At 37.4% G+C, this 22,813-nt stretch overlaps 1 protein-coding gene across 1 annotated transcript in view; it reads left to right on the top strand.

The window, feature by feature from the left end:
• Positions 1-5,711: 5,711 nt before the first annotated feature.
• Positions 5,712-22,813, top strand: part of LOC128636275 (neuron navigator 2-like) — a 474,377-nt gene continuing 457,275 nt past the window's right edge. Inside the window, 1 exon segment of the mRNA XM_053689311.1 lies at positions 5,712-6,442. Within this exon segment, the coding sequence (XP_053545286.1) occupies positions 6,188-6,442 (255 nt within the window). The 5' untranslated portion in view covers positions 5,712-6,187.

The raw sequence follows: 22,813 nt of genomic DNA on the forward strand, positions 1-22,813 counted from the left end.
ATTCAGGGTCCTTTCCTTCATCTAAATCTTGTTTCTCTGAAGCTGACTGCTTGGAGAATGAATGCTTAGTTCTGTCTAAACGTGGTTTTTCTGAGTCGGTCATTGAGACCATGATTCAGGCTTGCAAGCCTGTTACTAGAAGGATTTACCATAACATATGGCGTAAATATCTTTATTGGTGTAAAAATCCAAGGGCTACTCTTTTTGTAGGGTCAGAATTCCTTGGATTTTGTCTTTTCTCCAGGAAGGTCTGGAGAAGGGTTTGTCGGTCAGTACTCTGAAGGGTCAGATTTCTGCTTTATCTATTTTGCTACTTAAGTGTCTGGCGGATGTGCCAGATGTGCAATCTTTTTGTTACGCCTTGGTCAGATTCAGGCCTGTGTTTAAGTCCGTTGCTCCTCCTTGGAGCCTTAACCTTGTTCTTAAAGTTTTGCTGCAGGCTCCGTTTGAGCCAATGCATTCCATAGATATTAAGTTGTTATCTTGGAAGGTTTTGTTTCTTATTACTATCTCTTCTGCTCTGAGAGTCTCGGAACTCTCAGCTTTGCAGTGTGATTCGCCTTACATTATCTTTCATGCCGATAAGGCGGTTTTTCGTACTAAGTTTGGTTTTCTTCCTAAAGTAGTTTCGGATAGAAATATTTATCAGGAAATGTTGTTCCTTCGCTATGTCCTAATCCTCCTCATAAGGAACGGTTGTTGCATAACTTGGATGGTGTGCGTGCTCTGAAATTCTATCTACAGGCGACTAAGGATTTTCGCCAGTCTTCTGTCCTGTTTGTTTGCTTCTCTGGGAAACGTAAAGGTCAGAAAGCTACTGCTACTTCTCTTTCTCTCTGGTTGAGAAGTATAATTTGTTTGGCCTATGAAAATGCTGGACAGCAGCCTCCTGAGAGAATTACAACTCATTCCACTAGGACTGTCTCCTCTTCTTGGGCTTTCAGAAATGAAGCTTCTGTGGAACAGATTTGCAAGGCTACAACTTGGTCTTCTCTGCATACTTTCCAATTTTTCCAAATTTTATACTTTTGCCTCAGCTGAGGCTTCTTTTGGGAGAAAGGTCCTCTAGCTGGGGTATTGGTTCCCGACAGTAATTGAGGACGCCGTGGACTCACCATATCTTAGGAAAGAAAACAAAATGTATGCTTACCTTATAAATTTCTTTCTTTCCGGATATGGTGAGTCCACGACCCTGTCCTTTGTTTTAAGACAGTTTTTTTACTAAACCTCAGGCACCTCCACACCTTGTGTTACTCCTTTTTTCTCCATTTACGTTTGGTCGAATGACTGGGGTTTGTGGGAAGGGGAGTGATGCTTAACAGCTTGGCTGTGGTGCTCTTTGCCTCCTCCTGCTGACCAGGAGTGATATTCCCAACCGTAATTGAGGACGTCGTGGACTCACAATATATCCGTAAATAAATACATTTATCAGGTAAGCATAAATTTTGTTTTTAAACAACTTTCCAATTAACCACTATCATCTAATGTGCTTCATTCTCTTGGTGTCCTTTGTTAAAGAAACATGAAGCATATATGTGCAGCCGCCAATCACCAGCGCCTGAGCCTACCTAGATATGCTTTTTAACAAAGGATACCAAGAGAACAAAAAAATAGATAATAGAAGTAATTTGGAAAGTTGTTTAAAATTGCATGCTCTCTCATTGGTTTTCAAACCTGTCCTCAAGCCTCCCTAACAGGCCAGATATTCCAGATTACCTTCGATGAGTGCAGGTAATATAACAATGTTTACTAATCAGCTGATTATTCACCTGTGCTCCAGTTCAGATATACTCAAAATTTGGCCTATTAGGGAAGCCTGGGGACAGGCTTGAAAACCAGTGTTCTATCTGAATCATAAAAGAAAAATAAAACTGGGTTTCATGTCCCTTTAAGGGAGATATGGTGGACTTACCAGAGTTTTCAAATAGTTTTACAATTGGTTAATAATGTGAAGGTTAAGACATTGTTTTTGTATGTATGTTTATTGCTGTTCATTATTTACCTGCTGATATATACTATACATATTTATATATAATAAAAAACACTTTAAAGTAAACGTCCAGACCATGTAATTACAACCTTTTTCTGCAGTCTTCCAATAGATAAGTATATCAATAGTCGGAATGTTATTGGAATAGATTAACACCTTGCTTCTGGCAACTGTTTTTCAATGTTCAAACTCCACTCACACCACTTTCCTTATTTGGAAGTGCCAATCCGGAGTTGAGTCTGGAGAGGATAGGGCTTGTCACTGTGTTGACAAAATCTCAATTTTTGCAGAGAAGATAAGATATCAAATTGCAAATTATGGAGAAATATGGGGCAAGGTTAGGCCTGTGAAACCAGCAAAGTGGTTTTTCAGTTTTCAGGACTGGAAAAGGCACAATTCTATGGGGTCGATTTACCAAATGGTGGGCGAACATGATTCGCTATAGCGAATCATGTCCGCCCGACATCACTGAATGCTGACAGCATACGCTGTTTGCATTTAACATTGCACAATCAGTTCTATCCGCCCCTGCAGATTCGCGGCAGGGGGTGTCAATCAATCCGATCATATCTGATTGGGTTGATTGTTGTCTGCAGCCTCAGAGGCGGCGGACTAGTTAAGTCCGCCACCTCTAAAGGCTCGCGCAGAAACAGGAGCATCAGGGGCCATTCGGTCCTTGATAAATCGGCCCCTATGACTTAAAATACAAGGGAAGAGGCAATATAATTAATGAATGTATATTGTGATATTGTTAAAGGAACTTGGATGAACACTCATCATTAATAATACTGTGTAGTGTGTGTTGCATGTGTATACTTGCAATTCACTATTCAACTGCTGATAGTTATTATGCATTTAAAGAAAACATCACTTAAAGTCGCTGAAAAAGCTTGATAAATCCTGTGAAGCCAGGGAGTTACAACTCCTATAATGCTAGTTATGGTTCCACATTTTAGATTTGTATTTATATTTTTCTTTACAAAAACAATCCATGGATCATAAAGAAAAGGTATTAACAGTTTCTCATAATTATGTGTGAGACCTAAATTTAGAATACAACTCCCAAACCTTAGCCTCATTAATCTCTCGGTTATGAGGCTTTGGTGCTTAAATCTTTCCTGTGAGTGTCCGGTTTTGTTATCTAGTCCAAAGATAACTATTTCTGCATCCAGACATCAGTGTGTATAAGTGCCCTATTAAAATTCTAACATATAACTTACATTAGATAAGTTACAAATATACAAACTGAGGGCCAGATTACGAGTGGAGCTGTATTTTGTGCTCCAGCTCGCATGCTAATTCCGCTAAAATAATTTTTTTGCACGCATTGGATACCACTCATATTACAAGTTGAAAGTAAAATGTTTTTGCTTGTGAGCTAACCTGCCGCATGCAAAAAAAAAACCCTCTTACAATATTGTGATTGCGTTAACGTATTCCCCCATAGACTTTAATAGAGTGCAAAAAAAAACACCTTACTCACTCGTGAACCCAATCCCGTTTAACCAAGTGCACTAACTAATTTTTGGTTCAGAACTCTGGGTAGCGCTTGGTACCTGATTGGTAGCTGCAGGTGCGGAACCAAGATGGCCCGGCTCGTAAAGAAGAAAAAATAATAGGAGTAAATTAAAAAGTTGCCTAAAATTGCATGTTCTATCTGAAACATGAAAGAAAAAACAATTTGTACTGTAAAATATTTTAAATAATCCACAGAATTTATCTATATATTTTACAGTATGTTTATGAATTCTTAATAATTTATATTTTATTAATATTTTATATATAATAATTCAATAACGCACCCTAAGGTTCCTAAATTTTCATGTGCGCTAATCCGACCACGTTAAGACCTAAATTGAGAGACCCGATGCGTGTTTACATTCCTATGTTCTTCACATAGGAAATAATGTACTTTTTATTATTAAATATATATATATATATACATATATACACATACACACGAACACATATATTTAGACATGTATATGTATGTATGTCTATGTTAAAGCCCTTTGCAGTCCTTTTTCCCCCCTAACACCTGAGATATTTAAGCCCCTAAAGCTTTTTCTTGCAATTTTATTTTTAAATAAATTGTATAAGTGTTATTATGAATGTAACTGTACTTTTTAAATGTATTTGTGATGTTTTTGTGACACTATTCGAGTGTAACAGTTAAGCAGAGCTCTGAGTTTGCGCTAACTTGACACTCGTTAACTTACGCTTGAGCAAATGCGTTTACTTTAAACTTGTAATATGGAGCTACTTCTGACGCACCCAAAAAAACATGATAAACCCCTTATCGCTCGCGCATAACATTGCTCCACTCCACTATAATAGTTCATTCTTGTAAATATTGTTTAGTTGTATCTAATTAATAACTTGTTTGTTGGAGTTACTCTGTCAGTGATTCTAAACGGATTCTGTATGTCAACATCTTATTTCAAGCACAAAAATAGCAACAATTATGGATGCTGAAATATTTTTGTATGGAAAAAATTCAATCTTGACTATTGAAAGTACTACTGCTGTGTTAGTTTTTACTGCCTGCTGTTGCTCATTGGCTGATAAGGACAACTGCAACAGCTTTATTGGTGGAGAGGGGCACGCCTCTGAAAGTGAAACAAAAACTGATTTATTCAAGAAAAAAATTTAAATACATTTTGAAATGCTCTTTTAGATGAAACAAATAATAAAATGAAATAAAAATTTACTACATTCTCAAAGTGGGTATAATTAAAGTTTTGTTTTTTTAACTTAACATAATTAAACCTTTATGGGGAATTAAATATTAAGTTTAATACATACTTAGTGAAATATAATCTAGAGAAGTTACCTAACTAGTTACAGTTCTTTATTAGGCCATCATTAAACAAATAATAATTACTATCACTGTAGCAAACCTTGCAAGTATTTTATTACTGTGACTAATACTGTAGCTGCTGTGTAATTAGCACTGTACCTTTTCTCTTAAACAATCAGCCTTATAACATTCTAACCCAGTAATTAATTTATTACATAAGCTGCCGTTTAACTATAATATCCCAGTCCTATAAGTGCTGTAATTCACTAGCTATTCCCACTGGTGTTTGCTGACATTACCAACAGAACACACCATCCTGCCCTGGAAATGTAAAGTGCATTTTCCATCTGTGGTTATGTTTTGATTTGAATTTCTTTTCTTCTTTTCAAAGTGATTCACAAACATTCCGGTGTTCCCGGCAGTTGTTTGACTGTTAAAGAATCTGGCAGCTTTTTCCTAGCACGGCAAGAGCTGTGTGATTATCAGTGGAGTAGAAGCCACTCCTTTTTTGCAGAGATATTTTGAGTCTCATTTGTAGCCAGACAACCAATCAGACAGCTGCATTACACTATGCTGTCAAAAAGCAAGCTTCTCCCACTCATCCCTGCACTAGAGGCACACAGAGCTGTCACACTACACAATTCTAGTACAGTCTACAGGTCTCTTATAGTACACAAGCTGCTAGGACCTTGACTCTCTCTATGCATGCAGACCTGCCAGTGTGCTGATGATATTTCCATCCAGGAATTCCTTCTACACAATAATGCCAGGGTGGACATTTCTCAATTTGCATTTTGTATTTTCAGTGCTTCAGTAGCATTGCACCAATAGCAGGTATTACATCTAAGAAGCCTGATTTTCTCTAAGGCCAATATCCAAGGGCAGCAGTCATTAAAATCCTAAGCTACATCTGCTACTTGGCTACGACTGAAGGAGAGACATCTTAAGCTGGAAATCCTCCTTGCTTTATTTCACCTCCCACAGATGCAGACTACATAGCAGATGCTGCAGCAGGTTCTTTTTTTTTTTCTTCTTGAAGATCAGTCCCTATTTGTAGATGCAGTGACAAGATAATGAAGTGGAAGGTCTTTATTACCAAGAATGAAAATTACAGGTCTCAGCCATTGAGTGGGAAGAACAGTTAAGTTGCTTCAGATGTCAGAGAAGACCAGCATTTGTGGTTTTATCTCATTTGCTCTATGTGAGGCACAATGGCAAAGACAGAAGACAGTTAATATAGTTCAGATAATAGATGTTCTATTCACTGCATTGTAGGTGTCTGTAGACTTTGGGTTTTCTTGTATATTGGACTCATTCTTGATTGAGAGGAGAAGCTGGTGTAGCGAGAGAGAGAGCGAGAGAGAGAGAGAGACATCTCAGGAAGGCAGGAGGAGAAGATGCCATCCATTCTGGTGGCCTCCAAAATGAAATCGGGGCTACCGAAACCGGTTCACAGTGCGGCACCTATAGTTCATGTCCCTACACGGACGATTCCCCAGCCTTGTTATCTGAAGTTTGGAAATAAGGTAGAAGTGTCCAAGCTTTCCTACCCAAGCCATATCGCTCTGAAACCTCAGCTTGATTTTGAACCTCCAGAGGATGGGCATCCCATTAAGAAGACAGATTCTACAGAAGACGTATTTGACACCCAGGTTGGGAAATGTTTCAATACAGGGTCTTTTTGGTTGAGGGAAAATGGCAACTGTTTAATGGTTTCCTGATTGCAGTTATTTATATGCACCTGTTTGTACTTGTATAATAGATCAATGTATTTAGATATTTATTTGTCTATCTATCAATCAATCAATCAATCATATATCTGTCTCTCTTTAGCTATGTGAATGCCTATTATATAATTTATATTAGAAATTAAATCTAAAAAAAATTAACAGAAATAACTTTGTATTTGTCACTTGTTGCAATAATTCCTGACTATAATTGAATTGTTCTTAAACTAGAAATGTGTTAATTCTCTTTATATAATGGCACAACTGATATCTTGCCTTTTGCCTCATCAGCCTTTCTGTATGATCAGGCAGTAGGTTAATGCAGATATATAATTCAGAGATGTGGTTTTGGCATGCTGCCACTTAAATTAGGATATGCTGCTTTGTACACACTTGCAGATGCTGACATATCAAGCAAGCCAGACAGATGTGACTTTAATATGAATGTGAGAAAGATATGGGAATTTCCAGCCCCAGTATCAGTGTTGAGATTAAATGACACTGCATTTCTGCCTTTGTAATGCGTCCTGTGTAAAAATGACTATAGAGAAATAAAAGAACAAACATTTCTGTACAGTGTAAATGCTTCCTATAGATATAGTAAAATAAATCTCACTTTAACATTAGCTGCAGTGAAAGGTTTGTAATTTATAATACTTATGCAGAACTGATTATAATATGTAATAGAGTATTGGGAAAAAAATGCTGCTTTCTGTTGTCATGGATACAGTTGGACGGCTGCTATAGACCAAATTTTATCTCGGCTGCTTCCATGGCTAGTGTTACTCTCTAGAAAATTGAGTTCACAGAAGAAATGTGACTTTGTCTTAAAAGCACTGAGGAAGCTGTCTGGCCAGACAACGAAAACACCTTCCTGCTATAATAAAAAAAAAAAAAAAAATCCACAACAACCCAATTTTCTTTAAACCAGAATGAAACACAACTTCCTTTAGTACTGAGAGATGATTCAGACTTCACGATAAACAGTTTTTGAGATAAAAAAAATTGCTGATTGATTTATAGTGGTTGATAGCATTTAACTAGTCTTTTTTTAAGCATTTTTATGTCTGTGATGTTCTAGTATGGATAATTTTGAGAATATGTTAATTACATTACACTGCAGACTTGCAAAGTTGTTTCGTATTGTACACTAATGATTTGCAACACTGGATTTTACAGTATGGGGTCCTACAAAGGGTGCATGTGAGGTGGGTTTTAAAGAAACCTGGGTGCAGTGGCTTTAGTAGACTGTGGTGGGGTATATTTTTATAGAAAATTGACAACTTGACTTATTTAAATATTTTAAGGTTTATTGAGAGTGTGCTGTAATGTGGAAATGGAATCTTTGTATAAGAAGCAGCACTAGAAAACTTGTGGGAGGAGCTTGTGACAGGGTCAAAAAGAGAGGAGCTGAAGGCTTGCTCATGTGCAAGTACCAAGGGGTAGGTGAGGAGTTGAAAGCTCATGAGGTGCAAGTAACAAGGGTTAGGTGAGAAACTAAAATTTTATGTGGTACAAGTACCAAGGGATAGGTGAGAAGCTGAAAGCTCATGTGGACCAAGTACCACAGGCAGGGACACCCTTAGCATTTGCAGGGCCCTGGGCAAGACAACTTTGTAGGGCCACACAGCCCAGCACTCTTATTCCCCTCCCCCTGTATGCCCCGCCCACTGGATGGCCCACCCTGTCCCAACATTCATTGTTACCTATATAAAGAATAACTGTATATATTTATATATCCTGATACCAGGGCTCAACATACCTACGAGCCACTGGCTACTAGAATTTTACCCCTGGCTCCTAAAATTAGGGGTTATTCTCCCTATATCTTTATACAAATGCCTCTGTCTGGCTCTTAAAAGTATGTTTAGCTTCTACATAATCTTTCTGGCTAGTAAATTCTAAACAGATTTGTCGACCCCTGCTGATACCATAAACATAATACAGGATATACATTGTACCTTCTCATACCGTTACCCCTGAAAGTGTGGTGCCCCCCAAAGCTTGGGACCCTGGGCAGGTGTCCCTCTTGCAAAGCCCAAAGGATAGGTGAGGAGCTGAAAGCTTATGTGGTACAAGTACCAAGGGTTAGGTGAGGATCTAAAAGCTCATGTGGTGCAAGTAACAAGGGTTAGGTGAGGATCTAAAAGCTCATGTGGTGCAAGTAACAAGGATTAGGTGAGGAGCTGAAAGCTTATGTGGTACAAGTACCAAGGGTTAGGTGAGGATCTAAAAGCTCATGTGGTGCAAGTAACAAAGGTTAGGTGAGGAGCTGAAAGCTTATGTGGTACAAGTACCAAGGGTTAGGTGAGGATCTAAAAGCTCATGTGGTTCAAGTAACAAGGGTTAGGTGAGGATCTAAAAGCTCATGTGGTGCAAGTAACAAGGATTAGGTGAGGAGCTGAAAGCTTATGTGGTACAAGTAACAAGGATTAGGTGAGGAGCTGAAATCTCATGTGGTGCAAGTAACAAGGATTAGGTGAGGAGCTGAAAGCTTATGTGGTACAAGTAACAAGGGTTAGGTGAGGTTCTAAAAGCTCATGTGGTGCACGTAACAAGGATTAGGTGAGGATCTAAAAGCTCATGTGGTGCACGTAACAAGGGTTAGGTGAGGTTCTAAAAGCTCATGTGGTGCAAGTAACAAGGGTTAGGTGAGGATCTAAAAGCTCATGTGGTGCAAGTAACAAGGGTTAGGTGAGGATCTAAAAGCTCATGTGGTGCAAGTAACAAGGATTAGGTGAGAATCTAAAAGCTCATGTGGTGCAAGTAACAAGGATTAGGTGAGGATCTAAAAGCTCATGTGGTGCAAGTAACAAGGATTAGGTGAGGATCTAAAAGCTCATGTGGTGCAAGTAACAAGGATTAGGTGAGGATCTAAAAGCTCATGTGGTGCAAGTAACAAGGATTAGGTGAGGATCTAAAAGCTCATGTGGTGCAAGTAACAAGGATTAGGTGAGGATCTAAAAGCTCATGTGGTGCAAGTAACAAGGATTAGGTGAGGATCTAAAAGCTCATGTGGTACAAGTATCAAGGGTTAGGTGAGGTTCTAAAAGCTCATGTGGTGCACGTAACAAGGATTAGGTGAGGATCTAAAAGCTCATGTGGTGCAAGTATCAAGGGTTAGGTGAGGTTCTAAAAGCTCATGTGGTGCAAGTAACAAGGATTAGGTGAGGATCTAAAAGCTCATGTGGTGCAAGTAACAAGGATTAGGTGAGGATCTAAAAGCTCATGTGGTGCAAGTAACAAGGATTAGGTGAGGATCTGAAAGCTCATGTGGTGCAAGTAACAAGGATTAGGTGAGGAACTAAAAGGTCATGAGGTGCAAGTAACAAGGGTTAGGTGAGGATCTAAAAGCTCATGTGGTGCAAGTAACAAGGGTTAGGCGAGGAGCTAAAAACTCAAGTGGTGCAAGTATCAAGGATTAGGTGAGGATCTAAAAGCTCATGTGGTGCAAGTAACAAGGATTAGGTGAGGAGCAAAAAGCTCATGTGGTGCAAGTAACAAGGGTTAGGCGAGGAGCAAAAAGCTCATGAGGTGCAAGTAACAAGGATTAGGTGAGGAGCTAGAAGCTCATGTGGTGCAAGTAACAAGGATTAGGTGAGGAGCTAAAAGCTCATGTGGTGCAAGTAACAAGGGTTAGGTGAGGAGCTGAAAGCTCATGTGGTGCAAGTAACAAGGATTAGGTGAGGATCTAAAAGCTCATGTGGTGCAAGTAACAAGGGTTAGGTGAGGAGCTAAAAGCTCATGTGGTGCAAGTAACAAGGGTTAGGTGAGGAGCTGAAAGCTCATGTGGTGCAAGTAACAAGGGTTAGGTGAGGAGCTGAAAGCTCATGTGGTGCAAGTAACAAGGGTTAGGTGAGGAGCTGAAAGCTCATGTGGTGCAAGTAACAAGGGTTAGGTGAGGAGCTGAAAGCTCATGTGGTGCCAATACCAAGATGGCGAGGAGTTTTATTTATGATCTTAAAGAGAAAAAAGTCCATCCTTTTTAGACATTAAGATAATTTTTTTTTAAAAATGTAAAACTATTTTTGCTTGGATTGTTCTTTTTTATTTTTATTGAAGGTTAGAAACAAACAGAGAAATGTACCTAAATCATATATGTGTAGTCTATAGCCAAGCCGCTGTAGTATCTATGCTATCAAGGAATCAGGCCTATAAAAAATATATATATATTTTAAAATACCCTTTTTTAGATGCAACAAATAAAACAAATTGAAAATTATTATTATATTTTTTTAACCTCCCAACTGTCCCTATTTGAGAGGGACTTTCCCTGATTCTGAGCTCTGTCCCTCTGAAACAGCCATATGTCCCTCTTTACAGAATTTCCCTTAGCCACACCCACAGAATACCCATAAACACCCACAAACTCTTGGGAGGTATGAGTATGTAAAATAGGGGCCTAAATAATAATGTTTGAAATATATTTTCTATTTTAATTATTTATTTTATTAACAGAAACCTGAACATAGATGTTATAGTGAACAACCTAAAACTGTCCTACAAAATGCAGGCTGCTTGGGATCTAGGGTTACCACCTCAGCCATGTTTTCCTGGATACTTATGAGTTACACATGCTGCAGGGTAAGCAGGGCAGAATATTTATTGTGCCTCTGGACATCACATGAAAAGTGCTGATGAACAGTGCAATACATAGTCCTCCCTGCACAACCTACTGGGTAACTCATAAGTGTCCAGAAAAACATGGCCGAGGTGGCAACCCTATTGGGGGATCTCTGGAATTCCCTTTCTATTAAATATCTGTGTCCCTTTAAATTGACTGCAATGCCCCATATAAATCAATGGGCGAGATTACATATTCGGCGCAGGCTTTAGTTTAACTGCTAAAACCCGTGTCACCTGTAATTTCACCTTGCACATCGGGGAATCCCATATATGGCGCCGGCAGTTCTTAAAGTGCCGTAAGTCGGATAAACTAGCGTCGTCCAGAAATTTGCGTTAATACAAATTTCTGGAGTCGCCAGTGACTTACGTCACTTTAGAAACTGTTGGCGCATAAGAAAATAAATAAAAAAATGTTAAATCTCCCATAAAAGTCTAACACGCCTCCCACAAATAAACCCAACGTAAAACCTCTAAAACTTGCAATCCCCCCACATCGTAACTAATAATATATGTAACAAATACAAAGTGACCGCACCAACCAAAATGACAAATGCTCAGGCACGGGATGGAGTCGGTCCTCAACTCAATAATAATATATAATAAATAATCCCAGCCAATGAGACTTTGAAAACAAATACATTTATTACTGTAATGTTTTCAAGGCAATGTATCTTCATACAGTCTCAGGAGAGATAAAAAGACTCGCCTGCTCACATCCACACAAACCCCATCCACCAAATTTTTTTAGTGGATGGGGTTTGTGTGAATGTGAGCAGGCGAGTCTTTTTATCTCTCCTGAGACTGTATGAAGATACATTGCCTTGAAAACATTACAATAAATTTATTTGTTTTCAAAGTCTCATTGGCTGGGATTATTTATTATATAATAATATATGTATTAACCCCTAAATCCGCCAATCCCAACATCGCAAACTACCTAATAAATGTATTAACCCCTAATCCACCATTCACCCACATCACATCTACCTAATAAATGTATTAACCCCTAATCAGTCATTAGCCCACATCGCAAACTACCTAATAAATGTTTTAACCCCTAATCCGCCTTTCATCCACATCACAATCTTCCTAATAAATGTATTAACCCCTAATCCACCATTCACCCACATCACATCTACCTAATAAATGTATTAACTCCTAATCAGCCATTAGCCCACATCGCAAACTACCTAATAAATGTTTTAACCCCTAATCCGCCTTTCAGCCACATCACAATCTACCTAATAAATGTATTAACACCTAATCAGCCATTAACCCACATCGCAAACTACCTAATAAATGTTTTAACCCCTAATCCGCCTTTCATCCACATCACAATCTTCCTAATAAATGTATTAACCCCTAATCCACCATTCACCCACATCACATCTACCTAATAAATGTATTAACTCCTAATCAGCCATTAGCCCACATCGCAAACTACCTAATAAATGTTTTAACCCCTAATCCGCCTTTCACCCACATTGCGATCTCCCTAATAAATGTATTAACCCATAATCCGCCATTAACCCACTTCGCAACAAACCTTATAAATATATTAACCCCTAAACCGTCAAATCCACACAACGCAATAATCATAATAAATCTATTAACCCCTAAACTGCCAAACCCCCACAACGCAAATAACTAATTAAATTACTAAGCCTCTAACCTAACACCCCTCAAATTAACCCCAGTTACCTAAATTAAAAAAATACTAAGTTACAATTAAAATAAAAAAGCTAACATTACTTAAAAATAAAAAAACTTAGATTAAACTAATCTAAGATTACAAAAAATAAAGTCTAACATTACATAAAATAATAAACCAAATTATCAAAAATAAAAAAAATTAAACCTAATCCCTATGAAAATAAAAAAGCTCCCCCTGCGCCTGCCTGTGTGTGGACAGATATAAGTCCTTGAGCTGAATATGTGATACCGATTTGCGACATGGTTCTATATTAGCTTAAGGGAGTAAAAATAGCGGGCGACGGGTGAAATATACGCGGCGCATAGCCGTATATATGTGATACCAAAACTGTGTAAAATCTGGCGTTGCCGGCTTTTGCGAGCGACGTCGCATTGGTAATCTTGCCCTATTTTTTTAAACTAAAGAGAAGCCTGGTGTGCTGCTCAGATTTAATAACAAATATTTTGTTGCCATGGAGTTAAAGGGACATGAAACCCATTTTTTTTCTTTCATGATTTAGATTTTAATAATTTTAAACAACTTTCGAATTTACTTCTATTATCTAATTTGCTTCATTCTCTTGAAATTCTTTGCTGAAAAGAATATCTAGATAAGCTCAGAAGTTGATGATTGGTGGCTGCACATAGAGGCCTTGTGTGATTGGCTCACCCATGTGCAATGCTATTTTTTCAACAAAGGATATCTAAAGAATGAAGCAAATTAGATAATAGAAGTAATTTGAAATGTTGTTTAAAATTGTATTATTTATCTGAATAATGAAATAAAAAATGGGTTTAATGTCCCTTTAAGGAAATAGTATCAAACCTGCCAACTTTGAAAATTATTTCAAACTGTTCTTTAATTAGAGACCAATTTTTACTATACAAGTTGGTTCCACCCACTTTCACTTTTATATACATTTGGGGGAATTTGAGGAAGATTGTTTTTATTTACCATATTTGAATCTATTGATTATTATTTTTGAATAGTTCAGATATTTTATAATCACAATTGTTTTACAAGAAAATATGTTAACAAGCTGATTGGTTTCTACTCACATATGCATCTTGTTATTGGCTCACCAGATGTTTTTTTAGCTAGGTCCTTGTAGTGCATTGCTTCTTTGGAGCTGACTTTTACTATGTGTTTAACCCCTTTACATTGGTTAAACACTTAGTTGTATGCAAGCAATAGTGCAATCATTAAATGCTCCAAAATGTTAGGGTCTTTTCTTTTTGCACTTTTATGTCCCCTTTAAATATTTCTTTTAACATTTCAGTGGTAGATATTGACAAATGGAAACTTGTTGCAGATTTCAGAACCTTGGTGAGAGCACAGGAAGTGTTTATTTTACTGATCTGGAGAACAGATCTCAAATAGTGTGTCAAACTGTGTCCTGTAGTGACTTGACACCTCTGTGGTTGAACACATTTTCATATTATTTGGTGCTAATCATGACCTAATTAGAGTATACTGGTATAATAGCCTGCATTGCTAATGAACGGTCTAGAATTAGCGTACGCGTTTTTTCCACTTCATGTGAAGCTTTGGCCATTACTCTTGTCTCTTGATAAGCGCCAAGCTCATTTGTAAAGACTGCATCAAGCAGTGTTCCCAGAGAACTAACGCTCCCTCCAATATCCAATATCCTTCATTAAAATGTGCCCTTAGCTTTTTTTAGTGCAGATTGTTACTACGGATTTTTTTTTGTCAATTGCAGGTGGCACATGATGCAAAATCAGATCAAACTATTATCGGGTTCTTTACCGCAGAACTGTTTGCAGACACCTTTCCAATATGTTGTATGATTAAAAAAGGCTTCTTAGCGTGTGAATTTTAAAGGAAAATTCTGATGGAAAAAACATACGCGTCCTTGTCCGGTGCAGCTCGCCTCTGGCAGGCTGAATTCCCGTGGCGGAATTCAGCATTGCACACGAGTGCTATTTTGCACAGCCAATCATGCGCGGGCAGGAGCTGTCAATCTCCCCGATGGTGATTGAATTTCGCACTTTAGAGGGATGCAGCGGTCTGATGACCGCTGCTTGTTAAATACGGCGTGCAGGTTCTCTTGTGAGAACCTGCAGCCGTAGTGGGTCCAAAAGGCTTGCAAAGCCTTTGATAAATCGACCCCTTAGTGTTGTTTGGGATGAACGTGCACCGTTTTCAAAACATTTTCATATTTATTAACTATAAAAAACAGAGACTTATTTTTGGACGCAGGAGAATATTTTAGGTGTGCTATTTAAAAACCAGCTCTGTCTGGGAAATGTAAATTTGAGCTCACTAGTTTGCATCCAGTGCGGGTTTGCAGTTTGCATATTCCTTTTATTTGTTTAGAGATTATGCCCAAAACAGCCGTTCAATAAAGAGCACTATTCCAGCAAGGCTGAGTCATATTTATTCTCATAAAGGAAAAACATGCAGTGAGTCAATTTTGATATCATACACAGAATGAGATATCCTGTGAGATAATTTATCATAAACAGGAACATCAGTGATGCTTACTTTACTCAGAATGGACATTAAAGGGAAATTTAACTCCTCTTGATTTGAGTAATAATTTTGATTGCCCCTGACTCAAAGAGGCCACAAAGAAAATGATATAACCTAGGTTTCCTTCCAAAATTCTGCAGATTGCCTAAAGTAATGCAGTGCGCCAGGGAGCTTTGGTAAAGTCACGTATCCCTAAAGGGACAATGTACTCAGGCAAGCATCAGACAAGAGTTTATTATATTTAAAGGGACATGAAACCCACATGTTTTCTTTTGTGATTTAGAAAGAGGATGCAATTTTATACCACTTTTTAATTTTATTTATAGTATCTAATTTGCATCATTTATAGATGCCTCGTGTGATTGGCTCACCCATGTGCATTGCTATTTATTCAACAAGGGATATCTAAAGAATAAAGCAAATTGGATAATATAAGTAAATTGGAATGTTTTTTAAATTTGTATTCTCTATCTGAATCATGAAAGAAAAAATGTTGGGTTTCATCAACTTTCATGTCTCTTTGACGCTGATGCAGGGACACCCATTTAAAAGAGCTGGGCTCTCTGTCTCCCTTCCCCCCACTGAGAGATTGATTAGTTCTTCTAATTCTTGTTTGCATAGCCTTTTTGTACCATTATGGCAGTATAGAAAATTGTAGTATAGGTGGGGGTTTGAACAAGAAAAGCAACAATTTCAAATGACCCAAGTTAAATGAGCTATTTACACTCAAGCAGGTAAAATGGGTCATTGGGGAAATATTAAAGGTTTTTAAACACATAGTAGAAGTACCACTGCCGTTGACCCACTCAGCAGTGCTAGTTGTAACACAGCAGTGCTATGCAGGCCCTGAGCGATACTTCTGCTGTGTGTTTAACCCCTGTGGTTAAGCACATAGAGGTGCAGGGTTCTTAGTCTTATAATTGCATACTCTAACAAATTAGCATGTATTTTAAGTCATAAAAGTGAAAGTGCTGTTACATTTTAGAGCATTTTTTATTGCACTATTTATTGCATATAACTTTTTATAGCACTACTGAACAAGTCTGGTGAGCCAATGACAAAAGGCATATGTCTATCCACCAATCACCAGTTTCCAGTAGGAGATTGCTCCTGAGCCTACTTAGATATATAACAAAGGATACCAAGAGAACAAAGCAGATTTTAAAAAAAAGTCTCTTAAAATTGCTTGTTCTCTCTGAACCATGAAAGTTTTATTTTGACCATATATTTTAGAAAAGTGATACTTTGTAAATACTATAAAAAAAATTATGTTGGCAACAACTTCTGTATCTTTGTAAAGAATTTTAATAAATAGGGTTTGCACTTCAAGATCATAACTTAAAGGGACATTAAACCTTGTGAGATTATTACTTCATCATTGTTTTTTACTGTCTCTAACTTTTCTTTGCTGAAGAGATACCTAGGTAGATAGCTTGCACGTGTCTGAGCACTATACAGCAGGTAACACTGCTGCTATCTAGTATTCTAGTGCAGTGTTTCTCAACCACAGTCCTCAAATACCCCCAACAGGCCAGGTTTTCATTAAAGCTGAACCAGTGCACAGGTGAAGTAATCAGTTGATCAGTAACCATGGTTACTAACCTGCTCTCACTCATCAGCTGATTATTTCACCTGTGCACTGGTTCATCTACATCTGTACAGGTATACCTCACTTTACAGCGCTTCACTTTACAGCGCTTCGCTAATACAGCGCTTTGTGGAGCTGAAGGTCAACCTCCAAGGATTTTGAAACAGTGCTGTAATCATCCTGAGATTGCAAGAAAAGTGACTGGCACCATTTTCTTATGATTAGTTCACTCTGTTTACAGCATTACAGTGCAATCTGTGCCTCAGTGCTATAGTCTGGCAAATTGTACTACAGTAATTGTCACTATTTTACAGGTGCAGTGTTTATTGAATACTGTGCTGTGCTAGTGTTAAACTAAACGTAGCACTATTGCACACCTAATATAAGTTAGTTCAAACACGTTTTCAAGTTTTTAAACACACTGGCAAGTGAAAAGAAAGCTAAAACTGCCTTGTTTCACTTTAAGGCGGTTTTCAATTTACAGCGAGGCTCCGGTCCCTAACCCGCTGTATGAGCGGGGTATACCTGTATTTGTTTGTTTAATTTTGTCCGGTTTCTTTTATTGTATTGTTCTGTACTTTTTATCTTTGTACCCATGGACAGGGCTGCGGAATCTGTTGGTGCTTTATAAATTAATAATAATAATAATAATAATAATAATAATCTCTATAGTGAAAACCTAGCCTGTTGGAGGTACTTGTATTGTGACATAATGGTCTAGTAGATGTATATAATTCTTGCAAGACTGCTGTCATATAATGCTGCAGACATGCGCATGCTCCTGAGCCTACCTTCCTGCTTTTCAACAAAGGATATCAAGAGAACAAAGTAAATTTGATAATAGCAGTAAATTAGAAAGTTTTGTTTTTAAATTGTATGATCTATATGAATCAGACAAATTTTGGGTTTCAGGTTTCATTTAACAGTTATAAAATAAAATTAAATACCCCGAGACAGAAAATAAGATCATAAAACCCAGATTCTGAATTGGGTTACAACATCTACTGCAGAATCTTTATTGTTTAAAAAGATAGATAATCCCTTAATTACCCATTCCCCAGTTTTTCATAACCAACACAGTTATATTACTACACTTTTTACCTCTATGATTACCTTATATCTAAGCCTCTGCAGATTGCCCCCTTATTTCAGATCGTTTGACAAACATTTTAGCCAATCAGCGCTGACTCGTAAATAACTCCACGGGAGTGAGCACAATGTTATCTATGAAACACACATGAACTAGTGCTGACAGCCTTTAAGGACTTGGAAATTAGCATATGAGCCTACCTAGGTTTAGCTTTCAACAAACAATACCAACAGAACACAGCAAATTTGATGATATAAGTGAATTGAAACATTATTTAAAATTGCATGTCCTAACTGAATCATGAAAGTTTAATTTTGACTAGACTGTCCCTTTAAAGGGACAGTATACATCAATTTTCATTTAACTGCATGTAATACACTACTATAAAGAATAATATACACAGATACTGATTATAAAAATCCAGTCTAAAAACTTTTAAAAACGTACTTAGAAGCTCCCAATTTAGCACTGTTGATGAGGTTAGGTTGGGACACCCACTAAAATTGGCTGAGAGCAGAACCCTCCCCTACATATAAAAAGACCCATTATACAAATAGAAGCAGTTTGAAGTCTGTATACATCAGTATACATCTAAAACGTTGGGACTTGGTTGAGTCTGAAAATCAGCACAATTTTATTTAAAAATAAGGAAAACTATACATTGTTACAAAAACACACCCAGATGAGCTATATAAATGGATCATCTACAAAACATTTATGCAAAGAAAAATCTAGTGTATAATGTCCCTTTAAGTGTGTCCTTTGCATAAATGTAGAAAATTCCATCACTTCCATTAGTAATAAATTGTCTGGTTTTACAGGTGTAACAAATTCTTTATTTGGTAATCTATCCGCAGAAGAAAATCTGAAATGTTTATTTCCCGACATCACTAAATGGGCATTAACTCCTCTGCTGAAAGTCTTTTTATAGAACCTGTAATATTTACTTAATGTAAATTGCCAATTTCTCTGTGTATTATTAGACATAAACTGTTGGTACAGTTTGTAATAGGAAACTGGTTTTCCATTCTCAAACTGTTGGAATGTACTCAGACACTTGCCATTTGCAAACTACTATTTTTAATATTACGATAAAGTAGTAACCAATTTATGGAAAGGTTTTTTTTTTAATCCTATTTTTTTGACCAAGATGAATGCTTTATGACATTTAACATTTAAAGGGACATGAAAGTCAAAAGTAAACTATCATGAGATAGATCATACAATTAACCGCTTATCTGTATTAGGGCGGCATGGAACGTCCTACCTTTTTTGGCGTCCTGTACCTTCCTCCTTTTATTCAATGGGAAATCTGACTGGGAGGCGTGCCTAGCATCGTAGGTAGTCCCCCATGATCCGATCTTGTGATCTCATCAACAATTGCGTGATTTAGTTTTTCAAGCAAGTGTTTATGTCAGAACGAAAAACTCTTGCCCTCGTCATGAAGGGGTTAAAAAAAAATTCAAATATACTTTTATTATTCGCATGTCCACGCTGCTGAGCTTTCCTCTGTATGCTCTCATGCAAAGGAGCAACATTTCAACAAAGAATACCAAGAGAAAAATGTAATAAACGTTATATAGACTTTTTTTAATAGTATTCCCAATCTACATCGTGAAAATGTCATTTTTTAATCCATGTCTCTTTATTTGTAAACTTTTCTTGCTAATCCTAAATTTGCACAATTGTCGGCCAGTCTGTAGACATGAGATTTATTGGTTCTCCCAATAAAGTGCGCCTTACTTTTACACCATTGTGTTCCTTTATCTAGGTCTTTGCTCATCAGGAATGCACTTCTGCTCCTACAGTCGGATATGTCCAGTGAACCAATTAAGAGTAGCCTATGTGAATAGCCACAAATACTTGGCTGTGTTCACTACAGATCAGAAATGCGCTTCTGCTCCTGAGCTGGACATTAAAGTGAAGGTCAATTTTGATGAATAAGTGCCCGGTTTTTAATAATCCTATCTATTAATAACAAGGGCACTTTAATTCATAAAAATTGACATTTCACTTGTTTTCTTAAAAAACTTACCTTTTAATCCTGGCAGCCGCTCCAGCACTTCCTACGCCCGTCGCAAGCTGTCTCCGCGGGTCCAAAATGACTAATCCGGCTTCCTCCAATCACAGCGTTGCATCAGGCCTTAATTCCCCCGGGGGTGGAAGCCGTGATTAGAGGAAGCCGGATTCGTCTTTTCTGATGTCTGCAGAGGCTTCCAACGGCCGGGGGAATAGCTGGAGCGGCTGCCAGGATTAAAAGGTAAGTTTTTTAAGAAAACTAGTGAAATATCAATTTTGATGAGTTAAAGTGCCCTTGTTTTTAATAGGATTATTAAAAACCGAGCACTAATTCATCAAAATTAACCTTCACTTTAAAGGGACACTGAACTAAAAAATTTTCTTTCGTGATTTAGATAGAACATGCAATTTTTAGCAACTTTCTAATTTGCTCCTATTATCAAATTTTCTTCATTCTCTTGGTATCTTTATTTGAAATGCAAGAATGTAAGTTTAGATGCTGGCCCATTTTTGTGAACAACCTGGGTTGTTCTTACTGATCGGTGGATACATTCACCCACCAATAAACAAGTGCTGTCCAGAGTTCTGAACAAAACAAATAGCTTAGATGTCTTCTTTTTCAAATAATGATAGCAAGAAAACGAATAAAAATGGATAATAGGAATAAATTAGAAAGTTGCTTAAAATTGCATGCTCTAGCTGAATCACAAAAGAAAAAATTTGGGTTCAGTGTCTCTTTAACTATGTGTTTAACCCCTTTGCAAGTCAACGTTTTGACATATAAGTGGTTTTGCTTTTAAGGAGTAGTGGACCTACTCATCACAGAGTCTTAGTCCAAAATGTTATTGGGCCTCCAAAGTTAACTTGTTAGTAAAAATAGTAATAATATACATGCTGCTGTGTATAATGATGTTGATGACAGATACGATGGACCTGGAACCTGCACTAACTAATGGCTCCTCTTTACACATTCTGCACACACACCTATGTATGGACTGGCTGTTATGCCCTCCCAGCACTTGGGCTCTGATGTCACTGCACTTGCTGCGCCAATAGAAGTTCCGCCCCTGCTATTAGGTCGTTAATGGATCATTATTTGCTGTAGCTAGTTTATACACTTCATGGTCTGTGCGTATTCTTTTAAAAGAGCTCAGAGAAACAACAGAAGTGTTGTAGTGGACCTTTTAACTGTGTTGTTGTATAGGTCAGTTTATTTTTAAAACCATTTAAAAGGACATAAAGTGTAAAATTAAAATGTTCTATTTTGTTCATGTGTTACTAACAAAATCCATTGTTTCTGTATGGGTATGTGTTAAACTCCTGCAAAGTTGAGTACCTGGCACACTCCTGTCCCTTTTCTGAGCACACGACTGGGGATTAATAGATACATAAGCCCCTCATTGGCTCACCTGCAGTGCCGCTGTGTAATTCTTAACATGCTGGCTGTGTGTTTAACCCATTTATAAGGTTTAAAGGGGCATGGAAATCCGAATTAAACCTTCACGATTCAGATAGAGCACACAGTTTTAGGAGACATATCAATTTACTTTTGTAATCAAATTTACTTTGTTTTCTTGCTATCCTTTGTTGCAGTGCATACAAATATTCTCAGGAACAGCAATGTTCTGTTGGACACTAGTTGGTGGTTGCACAATATATACACTCACACATGTATATTTAAACGTCATTAAAACACACACAAAAAAACGGCCCTGAAATAAGTAAAGGGCATCACCAACTGACTTTAGACTCTGTGTATTTGAATTGTATGGAATTTTTAGCTGTGTCAGTTATATTTTCTGTTGAATGAACAGTTTGTCCTTCAAGGGTGAAAAGTTAATTTCTTCAAGAACTTTTCAGCTTTTATAAAACCAAGTAACACTGAGTGCAAATAAATGACACTCATCAGCGTGTGCACTTTGTCCCTTGCTATATTTATTTTAATTACACTGTAATATGTTCTGCTCTTTAATGTGCTCCCAATAATACATTTTTGTTGTTGAAGTTTATTATTTGCAAGTAGTTTATTTGCTTTTATTTTGTTATTTAAGATAGCCGATTTGGCCTGTTGCCAGTATTAGTAATAGAAATGCTATGTAAACATGAAACTGCTACCAAAATTAACCTTCCAGATAGGGTTGAAAGAGAAAGCCCAACCCATTGGAAATGTGGTTCTTGCAGATATTTTGAATATAATTACCTTTTATTAGATGTGTTTCTGAATATGTTGTCCCTTTAAAGGGACACTAAACCCAAATTTTTACTTTCATGATTCAGATAGAGCAGCAATTTTAAGCAAATTTCAAATTTACTCCTATTATCAATTTTTCTTCATTTTCTTGCTATCTTTATTTGAAAAAGCAGAAATGTAAGGTTTGTTGCCAGACTATTTTTGATTTAGCACCTGGGTAGCGCTTGCTGATTGATGGCTACATTTAGCCACCAATCAGCAAGCGCTACCCAGGTGCTGAACCAAAAATGGGCTGGCTCTTAAGAATAAATCACTCTCAGATCTGGATTTGCACTGAATTTAGTGTGTTAAACTTTCACAAGCAGAAATCTGACTCCGAAAAGACCTGAATGCCGTGAGCGTCCGACATTCCGATACTAACAAAGCCTTTGAATGTCTATGCCTACTAGATATTTATTTTGATTGATATAACAATCACATTCACTTTAAGGTTTATTGTTGTCGTAATCTCATTATAAAAAAGCATTCCTGCTAATATTGTATCCTATCATACATTTTTTATGTGTTTACAGAATTCTGATATATATTTGTGTCCC

Source organism: Bombina bombina, chromosome 7 (assembly GCF_027579735.1).
Source record: "Bombina bombina isolate aBomBom1 chromosome 7, aBomBom1.pri, whole genome shotgun sequence".
In the NCBI taxonomy this organism is placed as follows: Eukaryota; Metazoa; Chordata; class Amphibia; order Anura; family Bombinatoridae; genus Bombina; species Bombina bombina.